At 31.5% G+C, this 18,555-nt stretch overlaps 2 protein-coding genes across 2 annotated transcripts; one reads left to right on the top strand and one right to left on the bottom strand.

Moving 5' to 3' along the window:
* The first annotated feature begins 7,564 nt into the window (after window positions 1–7,564).
* LOC105803358 (uncharacterized) lies at window positions 7,565–13,628 on the top strand. The gene is made up of 14 exons (XM_012635490.2): window positions 7,565–7,821; window positions 8,906–9,028; window positions 9,328–9,387; window positions 9,493–9,594; window positions 10,361–10,441; window positions 10,566–10,684; window positions 10,790–10,891; window positions 11,085–11,201; window positions 11,435–11,500; window positions 11,664–11,730; window positions 12,267–12,320; window positions 12,401–12,490; window positions 13,036–13,074; window positions 13,191–13,628. The coding sequence occupies exons 1-14, from the start codon at window positions 7,798–7,800 to the stop codon at window positions 13,305–13,307; spliced, it is 1,161 nt and encodes a 386-aa protein (XP_012490944.1). The 5' UTR covers window positions 7,565–7,797; the 3' UTR covers window positions 13,308–13,628.
* LOC105803357 (uncharacterized) lies at window positions 13,595–17,584 on the bottom strand. The gene is made up of 13 exons (XM_012635489.2): window positions 17,304–17,584; window positions 17,158–17,212; window positions 17,011–17,066; window positions 16,815–16,915; window positions 16,522–16,591; window positions 16,321–16,390; window positions 15,512–15,568; window positions 15,313–15,380; window positions 15,125–15,205; window positions 14,909–14,986; window positions 14,620–14,775; window positions 14,255–14,407; window positions 13,595–13,916 (listed from the first exon to the last, which is right to left on the bottom strand). Exons 1-13 carry the CDS (start codon window positions 17,478–17,480, stop codon window positions 13,833–13,835), a joined length of 1,206 nt encoding a protein of 401 aa, XP_012490943.1. The 5' UTR covers window positions 17,481–17,584; the 3' UTR covers window positions 13,595–13,832.
* Between the last annotated feature and the right edge of the window lie 971 nt (window positions 17,585–18,555).

The following is an 18,555-nucleotide window of genomic DNA, read 5'->3' as shown; positions in this document are numbered from 1 at the left end:
GTTTTCATTTTTTTTATATGTCATCCATTAGGAAACTATAGAAAACAAATATTTTCGTACATAAATTTTGATTAAAATTATTATAATTAATTAATTATTTTGTACCAGTTGAATAAAAAATCCCCCATGGATTTAATGGAAGTGAGCGTGGGGCTGAGAAGACGTGTAACGGCCAAATTCCTTTGTTTCGCAGGAAATTTACAAACACCTTCTTTTTTAACTAAAAAAGCAATTAAAAATAATTTATACATAAGCTTAATTTATTAACAAACACAAAGGAAATTAAAATACTCATAAATGTCAATTTTTAAAAAAATTTACATAAACAGGCCAATTTTTGAAAAAATTACAGGAATAAGACAATTTTACGAAAACACATTTAATTAGAAGCATCTTCAATTTAAATGTAGAAAAACACTTCAGCTAAAGTTGAAAGTACTTTTTGCCACATCAGTACTAAAAATAGCAACACCAATATTTTTTTCTTATTTCTTAATCTCACCTATTAGTCTGAAAATAAAAATTAAAAACAAGTCTTTATATGGACCCAAAATCTCATTTATTTTGTTTCGTAAGTGATGTGGGATTTGGGATACGGATATGTATAGACTTATAACTCATTTGCAATTATTCCTAAACAATGTGGGATTGCTAACTCGTTTAACTAACAACATAAGATTAAATGTGTTACACTATATTTTATATTTTTTATGTTCTTTCATTTTCTTATCATGAAAATTTTATACATTTGTACCGGATTTGTGTTATTTTTCGTTTTAACCATTTATTAATTTATAATTAAAATATTATTTACACTTGTATTTTTTTACATTTTTTGCAAACAACAATATAAGATTAAAAGCTATGCAAATATGTTTTCTCTATAGAAATATAGAGAGTATTTTAGAATATATATTAAATTTAGAATAAAAAGATAAGAATGTAAAGTGTTGTATTTTTGTTTTATATTGAAATTTTATTTATTTTAATTATTTTGTTGGGTTCATTTAACTTAATTCATGACCAACTTTGGAGTTTTAGTATGTGTGTAAACACTAATGAAAAAGTATCATATGATCTCGTAATTATCACTATAGCCATGTTTGTTTAGTTTCTTTTATTATTATCTTTTGAATTATATTTTTATACTAATGTTGTTTAAAATAGAAGTTAGAATAAGTAATCTTCAAATTATTTTTTGTTAGATATTTAAATTTATTTTTTGTCAAAAACGATCTAAACTATAATTTCATGGCCTATACTATTATATTTGCTAGAAAAATTCTTTCAACTAATTAAGAGTCGATACATGACATTTTTAATAATATTGAAAAATTAAATTAAATTATTATTTAATAATATCTCTCACACACATCTTCGCTTCTCTCTCCCTTTGTTCTCAACACCAAACATGGAAAAAGATGTTGGTACAAGAGTAAGCAATCCTACATTGTTTAGGAATAAGTTGCAAATGGATTATGAGTCTATATATACTTATATATCATATCGCTTAATAAAAAAGATAAATGAAACTTTGGATCTATATAAAGACATGTTTTGTAAATTTTATTTTCACATTAATATGTGGCACCATGAAATAAGAAAAAAATATTGGTGCTGTCACTTTAAGTGTTGATATGGCAGAAAGCACTTTCAGTTGGTAGTGTTTTTTTGTTAATATGCTGAAAATTTTACCTGAAAATACTTCCAGTTGGACGTGTTTTTATAAAATTAACCTATTTATGGGTATTTAAGTCCATAATTGATACCATTAGGATCAAGAGCCAAGCTTCATTCAAAGAAAAGTTTTTTTTTCTCTCTAATTAATGGTTAATTGGCTTGAAAAAGTATTAATAAACTAAAAAATACAAGAATTATATCTTAATTATATATAAATAAAAAAATAGTCCACCGTACCGCCTTAATTTGAAGTAAAACGAGAATACTTTCCATTAAATTTAAGCTCCTAAAAATATTTACGTTTCCTTGATGTATAATTATATATTGATAAAATTATGTAAGTATTTAATATATACTAAATAATTTCATATAATTAATTTATATTTGTGATAAATTATAGTTTCTTGATTAATGATAAAATATTTACCTTTGACTTATTATATTAATTTATTATTGATAAAAATATTTTTAAATATGTTTTACGGTAAAATTTATTAGTTAAAATATTTAAAACAAAAGAGATTAAATATTAGAAAATATAAAACCAGCTGTGATAATCTAACTAAAACAGATAAAGTAATTTGTTTTCAATTTATAGATTCAGACTTGTTGGAGCAGAAAACATCCATACAAGAGTGAGGCAATGTAGATTAAGCAATCCTCGCACTTGCTTTCCCCATCGCCATCTCGTATGTCGAAATTTTACGTCATCATTGCATGAATCATAATACATAATAATTATATTCTATAAATTTTACACAACAACAAATATTTGAGGGTATATTTATTTTTATTTTATATAAAATCTAGGAAAAATCAATTATATGATAAAATTTGATCTCAAAATATCATAATTTTTATTTTTCTTTTACCATTTTAACAAAAATCACAGCTATATTCTTATATTAATTTTAAATTTTATTAAATTATTATTATTTTTCGATAAATTATTAAATTATTATTTTTATCCACGTGTGTGCTATTATCTAGTTTTTCAAATAAGAGTTATCAAATATAAATTGGGTAAACTACAATAGTAGTCACCCAACTATCAGTAAATTTTTTTTTGATCATTCAACTATGAAAAGTTGCAAAATGATCACCTAACCATGAAAAGTTACAAGATAGTCACCCAACCGTTCAATTTTGTCATTTTTGGTCACCAACTAGCTAATGGTGGCAGCTTTTAAAATTTGCATGATGGCAACTTTAACCCTAAATATTTATACATTATGTCAATTTAGTCTTGATTCTAAAAAATCTAACCCTTAACATTTACACATTGTGTAATTTAGTCATTTTTGCAAGTTTATTTTTCTTTGTGATCCCTTTTTACCTAAAAAGCTAAGAAAACAAAATTATTAGTTAACTTTGATTGAAAATATACACAAAAATGAAAACACCCAAAAATCAAGATAATTTATAGAATTAATATCACAAAGAATCAATACTAAATTGAGATAATTTATAAGCTTTGAGGGTTAAAGTTGTTATTATGCCAATTTTAAAAGATGCATTGTTAGTCGGTGGTGACCAAAAAAGATAAAATTAAATAGTTAGGTGACTATTTTGTAACTTATCATAATTGGATAACTATAAAAAGAGCTTACAAATAGTTGAGTAAGTACTAGTGTAATTTACTCATATAAATTAGACGAAATTCAAATGTAAAAATTGCTGTCCAACTTTCAGTCCGAATGGACCTAACAGACAAGGTTTTTACTGTGTTACTTTTAGGCATAATGATTTATTTCACTCTTTAATTTTTCTTCTTTTTAGCTCTTAAATCTGTATTATTTATGAAATTATATAAAATTGATGAAAAAGTTAATGTTTGTTAATTTTATTGACGTGACACATGGATTGTCACATGGATGACACGTTAGCATTTAATTAATTTTTAAATTTAAATTTTTAAATTAAAATCATTAAAATTATTAAAATATTTTTAAATATTTTTAAATATTTTTAAATTTTAATAAATTAATTAAATCTTGACGTGTCATCCATATGACAATCCACATGTATGCCACGTCGTAAAAGTTAGTAAATTTAATAAACATTAACTTTTCCATCTATTTTGAGGTAATTTAATAAATAATACAAGTTTAAGGATTAAAATAAATAAAATTAATAAAAACTAAAATAATTTTTTTATAAAATTGAAGTATGGGTGCTGAAAATTCTGAGGTACACTTTTTCGACCATGACTAATATATTGTTTTCAACAAGCAAAATAGTGGAGTATATAATTGTTTAGCCCTACAATACTATTTTGCTTTTTCTAGGGGAATGTATTTAACTTATTATATTAATTTATCTAATCATATAAGAGTGAAAAGCTTCCTTTTGAAGTAATAGAAAAATAAAAAATAAAAACTTGAGACACTTCCACAATAATTAGTTAGAGGGGAAAAATTACATGTCTTAGTGTAATAGTTGAGCTAAATAAGGCAAATGGGCCAATTTTTTTTTCTAATTGGGCCTTTAGGCCGTTTTTTAATTTAATTAATGAAATAGGTCGTTTTTAGGAGAGAGAAAGGGAAAGCATGTCTAGATGGGCGCACTTTCTGCACAAATGGCAAGACGGCGCACTTTCCTTTTCTCTCTCTATGGTTAGGGTTGCTTATTTTTTAGGGCTAGTGTTTATGTTTTTTAGGGTATTTTGAAAATGTTTAGGGTTTTCGATTGAAACAACAGAAGTTCTTAGGTAGTTTTGATGGGTCGGGGATGTGATAATGCACCTCAGTACACATACATTTCATATGTCATGGCGGGATAGGACCATCACCTTAAAAACCCATTGCAGGGAAATCTGATTTCGGGGTAATAATGCTTGATACAATTAGGGGTTGAAGTCTAGGTAGAGATTCCGATCGGCGGCCATGATGCGGTCACTTGTTCGAATATAATCGGGGGCTAGGTGATAGTCATTATGCGGTTAGGAGTTCAAGCTTTTTGGATACCCGCAAACAATGTCCTATATATACCATACATAAGATTGATGCCATAATCGTACGGAAAAACCCTGGGAACTTCTGGTGTAATTAATGTAATTTTTTTCTCTATTTCCAAGCAACCGATATCTTTAACCTTTCATTCTTGTCTGAAAGCTGACACCGAGGTGGACACAAGAGGACTCTTAGGTGGATGTTCCGGCACAGTAGAGGTCAAACTCTGGTTGGCGCGACAGTGATTGTAGTTTTTAATGGGTTGTGTAATAACAACAACCATCGTCGCCTCAAAAGGAGCATCATCTTTATTGCATTGCAACAGTCGCTCCCCGCCTGAGAGTGCTATTGTATCTACGACAGCGCCGACCTTCGAAAAAGAAGGAAGGTTAAAGGTACCGGTTGCCTGGAAATAGAGAAAAAAATTAGACCGATTATAGCGGGAAGCCTTAGAGTTTTTCCATATGAATATGCTGCCACCTCAACTGAAAACGCATTTTAACTTTCTCTCCATTACCATAGTCACTCTCCCTGAAAGTCCTCTTGCTCCCAACTCTGTCACAACTTTCGAAAAATTAGGTTAATGATACTGCTTCAGTGAAGATGGAGAAAAAGAATAAATTGATTATACTGGAAAACCCCTTTGTTTTTCCCTATAATTATGGTCTCAAACTTATGTTTGTGGTTTATAAATCATCCTCTATTGGTATCATGAAACTTGAACCCGTGACCGCAAAGTCACTGTCAACTAGGGTCCCGAGTTATACTTCAACTTGTGACCGCAAAATCGCCGTCAACTGGGAGCCCTAGTTATACTTCAACATGTGACCATATAACCACCGTGAACTGGGAGCCTGAGTTGAAATGTGATGAGCTTCTAAGGTGATGGTTTCATCCCCACATGATAGATGAAATGTATAGGTCTCCGAGCGTCATCGCATCACCATTAACTCAAACATACAGTAAAACTATCAGAATGTCTACCTCAAATACAAGCACAAACACAAATAAATCTTTCTCCCCAAATTTTCAATACCAACACAATTTTTTTTAGAAACAAAAAATGTATCTTGTAGGAAGTGTTTCAATATCAGCAGAAAACGCTTCCTATAAGATGCCTTTTTCTGTTTCTCTTTTTAAAATCGATTTATTTTTTAAAATATTGAAAAATAGATCTAAAACCTTAAATATTTTTCTAAAACCGATATTTCCTTCAAATTTACCATCTAAATATGATATTATTGTGAAATAAAAAAAAATCAATAAGATATCACGCAACATAAAAAAGAAAATATAAAAAATATATGACATCTTTTGTGCGTTTACAGTAAAAAACAATGTTAAGATAATATAATTATTTATCTGTCAAGAAGTATGTTACATATAGATTAGATCTATGGATTCCACCAATAAATAGATTTGGCGGAACAGATTTGGCGGCACATTTTACGTTTCATACATTACCCACGTGTCAGCAATAAATTATTAGCAGATCATTATAAACTTTCCATTAGTTAATTCGTTACAAGTAATTTCCCTCGACAATGGTAATTTATGGCAATAAAATAATTTTAAGGAATAATGATTTTTTCTCTTTAATTCTAAATAAAATAAATTATTTTAGCTTACCATTTAATTTTCGTCTCTTTTAATTATTAAACTTGTATTATTTATCAAATTTCTTAAAATGATAAAAATTAATATTTGTTAATATATTAAAAGATTAATTAATTGCAGACATGACATTCACATTATGCCATGTCAACAAAATTAATAAATATTAAAATTTTTATCAATTTTGGAGTGATTTGATAAATAATGTAAGTTGAAGGACTAAAAAATAATTAAATAAAGGACTAAAATGACTTTTTTAATAAGTTAGAGGGACAAATAAGTTATTACGCTTAATTTTAATAGGAAACAATATTACAACTTTTTTTGAACACTAATCTCGTTATAGGTTTTTATCATATCTATTCTTTTGATACAATGTCTAAAATTACACATAATCCTCCCCAACCCACATATTTCTCACTTGAAAACAATGTTAATATCAATCAATTAAAACTCAATGGGCATAATATTTCATCATTTCATTAAAACATAAATATTCTATAAATTAATTATTACAAGTTTGCATATAATATAAGAATAATTTTAAACGGAAACAATATAGCTTTGCATTTTACATTTTCAGAATATCACAGCAATATGAGACGGTATTAAATGTGAAGAAAACATTAAACTATTTTATTTACAGCCTCACGCCACATAATAATAATAATAATAACAAAATTAATACTACTACTAATAATACATTACCTAAGAACAAAGTAATTAAATAACGAGGACTAAAATGTAAATAACTAAAGATAAAAAGGCTGAAATAGAATTATACCTTTAACTTCACAAGATTTTGGGCATTTAAAATGGGTCCACCCATTGTTTTCAGAAAAAAAAAAAGTCAACCCATTCCAATTTCTAACTCTAATTTTTTTCCCTTTTTCCTAGATTCTTCTTTCCCTATTTGAATATATTTTTTTCTACTTTCTCTTTTTATTTCTTATCTTCTTTCAACACCTTTCCATTTTTATTCTAAAACGTAAAGCATTTAAATTTTATTCCTTCAAGCCCTTGCCATGTTACCTCCGTTTTTGCCGTTTGCTACGCCAATAACCACAATTTTAGGGAGTCTGGAATTTATTAAATAACCACAAACGGAAATGATTGTATTAGAATTTTAATTTAAAAAATAGCTTTTAAAATATAGGGATTAAATTTCTAATTTTGAAGAAGTACAGGGACTAATAGAAGATTTTAACTATTTTGTTATTATAATTTTACTTTAGGCCGGATTGAATGGCGAAATGCCGAAAGGTACGAATCTATGGTTAAGAATTTCTTTCCCTTCCAAAGAAAGCATGGAAAAGAATCGTCGGCGTGAGAAATGGCGGGTGTGTGTGTTTCTAACTCAAAGAGCACGTTTTTGGGACTTTGTTAGTTTAAAATAATAAAACGTAAAACCATAGTAAAATTAAAAATAATAATAATAAAGTAACACTTTTTGTAGTCCTAAGTAACTTTTAAAGCTAATATTCAGCTTAGCGCTGCACGTTTTTCGCCCACAAATATACCATAGCCCGATCCCATTGAATGGAAAATCAAGATGAAGAGGAGGATGTCAACTTCTGTAAGCTTCTCTCTTGCTCGCTTTGTTTTTTCTGCCTCATGTTTGTGCTATGAAAGGTTATTATCTTGTTTGTTGGGATTCTCAGTTTTGAATTTTTTTTTTAAAAGAACATTATTTTTAGAGAAATCATGGAAAATTGTTCTGGGGTTTTGCTCATTGGCTTTGGAAATGATGTTGGGAGTATGGTTTTGTGGGTTTGGTTCTGTTTTCTGTTCTCTTTTAATGGAAGCGTTGAGTAGGGGTTGTTAGCCTACTGTTTATTTTATGATTGATCACAAGTTGCATATTATTGATCGAGTTAATTTCGTCCTAGCTCCTCAGTTTAAAGAAAGAAAAAAGGGTTTACTGATTTGGAAATGAAGGTGAACCTTACATGCTTTGGTTGGTTTAAGGATAGGATTGGATCCTGTGAATGACTGGAATAAGAGTATGCCAAGTAATTAACTTATTGTTGCTGTGTTCTTAAAGTTGATGAATAGAGGTTTGCCTGTTTTGGTTTGTAGTGATATCATATGGTCAAAAAATCCCTCGTTACACTGTTTGTAACATATTGTTACTCCGTGTAATTCATGTTAAGAGCACGGTTTACTCTAGAATTGCAGGGAGGAAGATGATTTTGCTTTCTGGAATTCCACTCTTGTATTTTTCAGAAAAGCATTGTGCTTTATGAGTTTTAAGTTATACTATGCATTAGAGTTAGAGCTGAATGATCCAGTCAGTCAAAAGTTTGATCTGATAAGTGGATACACCAAACAGTCTGAAAGCCTGTTGAGGAATTTTACAACGCATCACACTAGCTACCTGCATTGACAAACTTTTCCATTCCCTTAGATTGTGGTTGGATTAATTGTTACCCTAGTGTTAGTTTAGGAGTTGGACTTCTTAGTGTTGGCATGCAAAAGTTGTGTTGCTTTTTTTAGCTGTACTTTGTAAGCCTGCGTTACTGTCAAGAAGGCAAATATATACATACATATATATATATCTCATTTCAGATTGCTGCTTTCAATAGTAAATATATTTTCTGGATTGAAAGTTCTTTGGTACATTATCCTGTCTTATCCTTTTTGTTTCCTTTTGCTCTCAGATATCTACAAAGACAGAACCTAAAAGGCAGAGATTATTTACTCACTGCTTCCTCCCCATGATTCTTTTGCTATCTGCTGCCTTCTTCATTGGAAGTGCATTTATAATCACAGACTATAAAGAGGTATTCACGTCAAAGCTGATTGAGTAAAGTTGAAAACAATCTTAAACCTGAAATATAAAACTCGTGTTTATATTTCTTTTTATAACAAAGTGGGGACTGGGGATTTCTTCTTTTTGTCTTTTGTGTTTATATAATTTTCTTTTTGTAATTCGTGCATGCTAATGTACCTAGGATAGTTTTCAATCCAATTCTTTAACATAAGGAATATAAAAACTCCAAGACTCTTCCATGCAAATGAACTGAATTATATTTCCCGAAGTGAAGTACATAATGTGTGATCTGGGGCCTTGTCTGTGCAGAAAATTCTAGGATGGGGGTCAGTTATGGTTTTGCAGTACTCAAGATCTAAGATGTGCGAGGTTTGTTTGGTATATGTTACATTATGTATGTTCCACACTGCATGAAAACACATATTCTCCTAACTATTCCTTTTCTGTCCTTTTCTCTGTGTTACTTGTGCTTAGACTCAGTGCAGGGCTTATGGAAGTGAAGCATTACCTAGAGGAATCATTTCTGAAACATCTGACTTGGAAATGCGGCCACTATGGGGTGCACAGAATAAGAAGGTAAGCAATTTTGTTGCTAATATTCAACGGCATTTTTGATCCTTTGGAAGTTTCGCATTCCTGAATTACTGCTAAGTGGACTACCATTTTTCCTGTTTTTCAGTTTGTTGTCTAAATCATTATAGCTGCATAAAGTGCTAACACTTTTTCGAGATTGTATTAACTGATAATCATATTATCTTTTGTGTTTCATATTTGACTATATAGTTTATTCTGGTTAGTGGCATTTAGATTTGCATTTTTTTCTTTTATAATTGATATAACGACATAACATTATGTACACTGCTTAGTTTTTATGACTATGTTGCCACAATTAAACTACTTTGTCTTACTAAAGTCTGACCTCCATTTTGCTACTTCGATGTGCGGCTTCAACCTTCATCATTTCTTTTTGTCTGGAATCTCTCAGGCATTTTAATTTTACAAGAGGCGGCAGTTGCCAACTGCTATCACTACCAAGGGTAAAACCTTGAGAATATGGATCAGGCTTGGTTTTCTGGTCAATATGTGATAAACTCTTAGATTCTTTAGTGCTATGTGGCTGACTTATGCTCTTTAACGGTTGGGGCTAAGCTTATGTTTGTAATTAGTTATCCTTTTCAAATTTATATTGACTATTGTTAAATCATAAATGTGACTATAAGTGCAGTTCCTATAGTAGTAATTTGTATTTTTATACTTTCGAGTTTTAATATGTTGAGTTGATTTTAATGGACATTTGGCATATAGCTATTTCATTAATCTGTTCTCTTTTACTTTTGTTTAGAAGCCAAAGTTGTCAATGAACTTGTTAGCCATCGCAGTCGGAATAAAGCAAAAAGAAAATGTCAACAAGATGGTCAAGAAGGTGAAAGGACTAACTTTATTTTTATGTAATCATTTAGATTAATGTTAAATTCCATTCTTTTGCTTCATTTATGTTAATTATTTTTATTTATTTCTTTTTTTGCTCCTTTTATTCTATGTCACAGTTTCTAGAGAGTGATTTCGTCGTGATGCTTTTCCATTACGATGGCATTGTGGATCAGTGGAAGGACTTAGAGTGGAATGACCGTGCTATACACGTGTCTGCTGTCAATCAAACCAAGTGGTAACTGGTCATTAGCTATTTGATAATAATAATAAAAAACCCTTTTATACATGTGTATTCAGTTCAAAGTAACTTGGTATTGTATGACCTACTCTCACTAATTAGGTGGTTTGCAAAGCGCTTCTTACATCCGGATATTGTTTCGGAGTATGGCTACATCTTCCTTTGGGATGAAGACCTTGGAGTTGACCACTTTAATGCTAAAAGGTTCATTGTGCAAGTCTTCCTTTCTCACATTTAACTTAGTACTAATTCACAATCTTTTGCATGCTTGTATAAAGCACAGTGCTTACAGAACAACTGAATATAATTGTAAGAAACTGAAGTAGGAACTGGAGCTGGTGATTTACTTCAGAGCCATTCAAAAATTGATTCTCTCCTCTTCATTACTTAAATACAGATATCTTTCAATAATTAAAAAGGAAGGGCTTGAAATATCTCAGCCGGCACTTGATCCCGAGAAGTCAGAGCTGCATCATCCAATTACAGCAAGGGACAAAAATTCTACAGTACACAGGTTTTCTCTCTTCCTAAAATCATGTTCAGGAATGAACGAAATGTTTGTCTCGTGATAAATTTTTAATACATTTATCATCAGTTGATTGAACATATAGAGCTTGGTGGATTTATCCTAGTAATAACTGTACATTTATTCTCAAGAATTTCCAGAAGCTCATCATCATTTTATCCCTTGATTTTAGTCAAAGTAAATTTATTTGCACCCATTTGTAACATGTCTATATTCGGCAGGAGGACGTACAAGGTGATTGGTAGGACAAAGTGTAACGAAAACAACACTGGTCCTCCTTGCACAGGGTAATATAAATTTGCCCAACTTTTTCTGTTCGTAGTTCACAATACCATAAGTTGTTACATGTGCATATTTCCTTAGCTTATAGTTTCTTCTGAATTGTTTCTGGACATGTGATTTAATTATCTGTTCATATGGAGTAACGAAAGAGAATATTGCGTATTACAGATTTGTAGAAATGATGGCGCCTGTTTTCTCCAGAGCATCTTGGCGCTGTTCATGGCATATGATTCAGGTATATTATCCAAACTAGAATGTAATACTAATAAAACATGTTGAAGGTTGATTTGGAATCCAATAAAAAATCATTACTATTTTATTCTTTAATAGCTATGTTATTAATTATGTTATTCAAATTCTTCATTTTTCTTTAAGTATTAATGCATAATGCATAAATGGACAACGTCCAAGGACACTCCAAACAAATGGAAAAACTTTTAAAAAATTGAACATACCATATCTAACACTCACATCTAAGTCCGAGTAACATAGGTTATTATTGTCAGTGGCTAAAATGAAAGATAGAGTAGGGATAGCCAGGATGTTTATCTATTTTAATTTTCTAATAATAAGGTTGAAGATGGAGTATTTCTTGTTAGAAAGAATCAATGCAGCTTAAGATCCTACCACTAGTGATATCATTTTTCCTAACATAATAAACTTCTAAATTATTTAAATGTCCATCTAACATGTCCATATTGTTTCAATTAAAGCTCAGTCATTAATTTGTCCTTAATCTCATTCTTTTTTTTTTTTTTTTGGTTGTATCAGAGTGATCTGGTTTTTGGATGGGGATTGGACTTTCAGCTTGGTTACTGTGCACAGGCAAACTTCTATACCTAAAGAGAATTAAACGTTCCTATCTCGTATTTTCAACATATTTCTTACTATGCTTTATTTGACAGGGTGATCGGACCCAAAAAATTGGAATTGTCGATTCTGAGTACCTTATTCATGATGCTCTTCCCACGCTTGGAGGCTCAGCAGAAAACAAGGTAAGAGCTTCTTAATTAATACCACCTTATAAAATCTCTTCCTCAATTCGATCAATCAATTAGAAGTGCTTAGAAAGCTTAAATTCTGTTTGGTTGTGCCTCAATTTAATCCGAAGATGATTCTAAAGCTTTCCAAAGCCTTCCTTCTTTATACATTTTTTAATTCAGTACGTATGGACAAGCCCGGGGGGGGGGGATCAAGGTTGAACCTTGACCTTGATTGTGCATTATAGGGTTAAAGAGAGACTATCAGCCATGAGTTTTCTGATCACTTGATCTCTGCATCTTTTACGGGTTGATGATAGCACTCTATCTATGGCTAGTATATACCATTTTCAGCTATTCTGACCAAACTTAATTCAGTTCTCGTTCACAAGTCAAACCATGCACAACCTGAGCCTCGGGTTTTGCTTTTGTACTTGGCTTGAATTAAGTTTCATGACCTTAAAAACTTCTAGTGACAACGGTATACGTTCCCCAAGGTTGACCATCCAATTCCTTATCTCTGCTAGTTATTTGTTCTTTAATGATTTCTCCATTTGCAGGTATCATCACCTTCCAGTGAGTCTGGTGGAAGATCTGAGGTAAACCTTGAACTTAATCTTTTATGCAATGTTGAAGCTTATTTCACTCGGCTAGTTATAGCCAGACCTATTGGCAAATTCACCGTTGGATTGTGTATAAAATTCCATTTTTACAGGTTAAAAAGCAATCCTACATTGAATTAGAGATCTTCAAAAGCAGATGGAAGAGAGCCGTAAACCAAGATAATTGCTGGTCTGATCCGTTTGAACAATCGACAAAAAAACAGAAGTAATGCTCACATAAAGACATGGGTCAGAGGAAATATTTGGTTCTTGAAGGGCATGTAAAGGGTCACGAATACGGCATTTTCAAAACAAGGAATACAATAGGAAGAAGTAGACTTCAAAGCATCTGCGGAATACTTGTCTTGAACTATAGATACGCGGAATTTTAGCAATTTTTCATACCCAGGAACTGTTAAAGCTTCTTATTGTAGCAAACCCTTTCAACTTGTTATTTTTTTTGAAGTACCAATTAGTCATACTGGATATAGGAAAAATGAATATTAACTATATACAATAAATCAAACTTCAGTTGCCTTATCCTTTTTCAATTCTGAATTTTTGGTGAGACCAGTTCCAGTTCCAATTCCAATCATAATTTCTCTGTCACAAGAATGTGAACACAGTTCATTTATGTCTTGCTTGCGATGCAAGCTTCAAAATGCATAAGCCATAAGAAAAAAAAAAGCTATAGTGAATGATATAAGAATTAATGTTTACTAGTAGTTAACTAGCTCTAAAACAATTGGAACTTATCATGTTACGATCCTTCGGCTGATAAGTCCGGAAATGATACCTCCAAGTTCTTCCCCACTATCTTCCTGCACATGATGTCCTGCCTGCAGGAAGCAAACCAGCTATGTTGGTTAAGATCCCATGGCCCAACCATTTTTTATGGCAGAACTGCTGGTAAAGATGCATGATCCAACTCATAAACTGAATAGTTAAATATACAAGTATGATGGGGAGGAATGATCATTCGAGTTCTACTTTTATTTTAGTTTTAGAGGTGGAAATTAGGTGGATTTCCCTAACAGCATCACAAATACTCTGCAGAGGCAAATTCTTAATTTATTTTGATTTCTGCAGGTGAGACCTCACAAACATACAGCTGCATCAAAGGTTAAACTGGAATTTTAGTTAAAAGATGACATTTAAATGCATGACATATTGGTACCATTGGAAGCTCAATCAGTTTATGGTTTGAATTTTTGCAGAAATCTTCCACTTCATCGTAGTTCAACCAACGGTCTCTCTGGCCCCAACACACTGTAGTTCGAACTTTCCAATTTTTATCCATAAGAATTACTTTCGTAGCTTCCACATATGCCTGTCAAGTAAGAAACCAGAAGAATTTTGCCATTGCACCTTCAGCATTATGCTATATAAATGAATAAGGAAATACAGTATAAGCATAGTACTATGGTAGAGGATTTCCTCAAGAAAGAGGGAACGTGGAAACTCAAAGTTTAATTCATGATATTTGATCTGATTAAAACAGAAGTACGACAAATATATATATACAGTAAATGATAAATCCACCTTAAGCTCTTTTTTCATGGCCCTACTAATTGCATTCAGTGCAAACCCGGATGAACCAGACGTAAGATAAGGTCTTCTATAAACCATTGCATCATCCTCTTTCATTGCATATGGACCGCAGCTCGTTAGTGCCTTATCGCTGGCCCTCAAAGGATCCTATTCGGAAAAATAACAAACCATTAACAATTTAATGCTATCTATTATCTCTTGGAATCAATCTGTTAATCCCTATAAATGAACTGATGCAAGCACAAATTTTCAAATAAATTCCGTAGATATCATGCTTTACCTGAGAAAAAATTTCACCCAGCAAGAAGTTGCTGAATATGGATAATGTTGAAGGAAGGTTGGCATGTTTGGCTGTTAGCTGTAGTAATCAAGGTTAGAAAGTATTTGTCCGGTATAAGCCAAATTGGTTATCTGGATATAATCATTAATTGAACAATAGTTAGCAGCATAGCAAAAAAAAATAACTTAACAATAAAGCTTCAGGACTCATTCATACAGGAGGATTGAGGAGAATTAGATCATTAAGCTTTTCCTGATTCTTGCTGGCATATTTAGCAACAACTGGTGAAAAGTAGCCCTGAATGAACACAAAAGATCGAAAATCTGTTAAGCTATATGTCACACAGTAATTTACAAGTGTTAATTGCATGTCTTCTTGTCTACACATACTGAAAGATAACATACTTGGACAACAAGTGAAACTTTATTGGTGGCTACTTCATTAACAAAGGACTCCAATGCTGAGACATATTCTGCAGGGACGAAAGGAAAAATAAAATTGAGAGGGAGGCAGATAAGCTTTATTCTTAGTTTATTTTAATTTTATATTCTTAATTTAGTTCGTTGAAAGTAGATTCAATTGCCAGGAATGCAAAGCAATAACCACTCAGTGTGTAATCAAATCCATATCTGGGTTGAGGCTTATCTGAAAATCCGAATCCTGTTGAACAAGAGAGGTATGATTTAGTATGCGCGCAGCATGAAGAAAGAAAAACATTAGCATTCGCTTAGATTCATTTAAAGTTTTTATTGATTGATATGTATTCTGAAAATAAAAAGGAAACCAATCTTCAAAAGAAAATACATAAAAAAACTATATCCAGGTCATCCATTTTGTAAGTCCAAACTTTCAAAATGCAGGTCTTTAATGAAAATTTCAAACTAGTAAGCAATGCAAAATCTATGTATTCTCAGATATCATAAAAAATGGTCCAATGCAGACAATCTTGCATATGACATATAATATTTGCAGATTAATGAAGTAAAGTACATGCACCCAAAAATATGCTCATCTATATCAAGAAGAAACATCAGCCAAAAGAAAGAAAAAGAAGGGCACAAAAATTTAAACTAGCATGTTTATGCCAGTATGCCTTTAAGATTGCAAGCAAATTAGCAAAGATTTTCATTCCAGATGCTATAGTTGCCATGTCTCTAAGCCAAACCAAACTCTTTTAGAAGCAATTTCTAGGCTAAAACTAAACAAATTCTCAAGAAAACCCTATTGTAATATTGAAAAGTCACAATATATGGATCGCCTCTTACCATAAATACATACTTAAGCAGACCTTTATACTTAAGAAAACCCTGTTTCCCAGTTCCTGACAGGTCTCAGAAGACCAAAAGCTATAATGATATTAAGAACTTGGTTTTTCTCAATATATACAAGTCACAATGAACCTATTATCTTACCTAGCCAATCAAAAGCTATAGCATGATAATTCTTGGAGAGAACAGGAAGGACTTTGCGGTAAGAGTATGCCTGCCAGCAAAACTAAGTCATCACATCTATAGATCAAGTGCCATAATAGGAAAAGAAGAAAAGCTAGTTATGAAGAAGATCGTTGAATTCGTAATGACTTTGATAATTGTGTTGTGGCAAAAAGGACTAACCTGTGATGGGAAACCATGAATCAAAATAACTGTAGGATTATCAGCATTTCCACTTTCCACGCTAAACCATCTATTTCATAAAATCATATATAGATAGAGAGCATGTTTTAATCCTGCAAATGATGAGACCTCAATTTCTTGCATGCCATTGAAACCTAAAATCAATACTAAGAGAATAAAATATTGAACTCACTAAAAGGAAACCGATATTAAACTTATCCCGTCGATTGGAAAATAACATTTAGATGTAACAATCGAAGATAATCCTAATAAAAAAAGAAAAAGGTAATTACCTGAAAACATCACCTGAAGCTTGAGAGCCAGCTCCCATGGTTAGTCCAAAAATTGGATCTTTAGCTTTCTCACCAGTGCCACCCACTGGATAAGCTTTAACCTACCAAGAGAAATTGAAGTAAACTAAAGAAAGCCAAGGGAATAATTTAGGTCCTCTAGTAACTAAAATCCAGGCAATAGGCATGCATTACTCACAAATTTCCCTTGCTTAAACCATTCATCAGATGGGTTAGGTCCATCTGAATATTTTCCTGTCAACAACAGACACGTTTCAATTCAATCATTAAGTTGACGAATAATGCATTACGTTTTAAGGGGAAAATAGTTGAAATATGAAAGTACCTCCGCTAAACGAAAAGCCATCACCAGCTGAAACAGGAGCATCAATCAGATAATCCTGCAAAAACCCAACATCATATTTCACACAAATTAATGGTTTGAATCATCACTAATGTATGAAAGAGTAGAGGGGGGGGGGAGAGGTTTACATCTTGTGGGTCATTGGCGTTTGGTGTGCTGCGGCTAAGTCTGAGAGTGAGAGGTTTTCGTTGAGCCTTGGACTTGAAAGACCCACCATTGACAAGTGACAGAGAAGAAGTGGGAGAACAAAGGGAACTTTGAAACTGATGAGAGAAGAGAGTAGGAGGCTTGCCTTGGATTGCCATTACCTTTGGAGGGAAACAGAGTTGTCACAAACAGACGGTTAACCGTTGGTATTTTTTTCTAATAAAAAAACGGGGCTTTCTCACTACTCATTATGATTCATGCGAGGATAGGAATTCTCTGGTTCTTATTACATGAATATTTTCACATCTATATCTAATATTTTGACTCTCAATAACCAAATTAAAAGAAAACTTTATAACAAAATTGAAAAAAAAAATAGTTAGAGAAATTATTTTGTAATTTTTTTAATTTAATTAAGAAAAAGTAAGTAAAATTGAAACATCTGTAATACAGTTTATTCTATATTTTATAATACAAAAATTTGGATTCAATGTCGAAGATGCCATTTCACAAAATAAAAAGTAAAAAAATTCATGTTAAATCAATATATATCAAGCAATGAGCATCCTTAGGACCATGTAATGAAACTGTTAAACTCTTGTTAAGTGCGCAACAACGAGATAAAATGTGGCATCGAATTTTGTAATTGTTGTTATCCGTATTCCTCGAATGAATTTCTTAATTATTAAGTTGTCCAAAAACAGTATACAAGGCGTACCCAATAAAGTTTACAAGTAATCTAGATATAGAGATGATAACTAAGGTTACTGTTTCTATTATTATATAATTTCAAGATCACAATAAGTCTATGATAAAATTATTTATTTACAGCGAAATGATATATAAAATCGATAAAATTAAATAGAAAATAATATTTATGGGTACACAAATCATGGATGGATAACGACTTCTTTAATGGGTATCGCAATGAATTCATTTGTAATATTCTTATCTATTATTTTGGAGATTTATAATTCTTCCTTTTACTAGATAAAATTTTAATAAATTGAACAACTATTTCTAATATTTTTTGAGTAAATTTTATTTTTTATTTTCTTTTAATTATTAATTATTTTTTCCCTTTCATTACTTTTCTTTTTTTCTTTTTCACTCTTCTCTCTTTCAAGACTCTCTAGTCGTGGCAAACGCGAATGCCATCTTCGGTCACAACAGTCACTGAAAACTAGACCTGTCCATGGGCCGGGCGGCCCGCTCGAAATATGGGAGGGTTCG

This window comes from Gossypium raimondii, chromosome 11 (genome assembly GCF_025698545.1).
Source record: "Gossypium raimondii isolate GPD5lz chromosome 11, ASM2569854v1, whole genome shotgun sequence".
NCBI classification, from domain to species: Eukaryota; Viridiplantae; Streptophyta; class Magnoliopsida; order Malvales; family Malvaceae; genus Gossypium; species Gossypium raimondii.
This window is presented reverse-complemented; position numbering and strand designations above follow the sequence as displayed.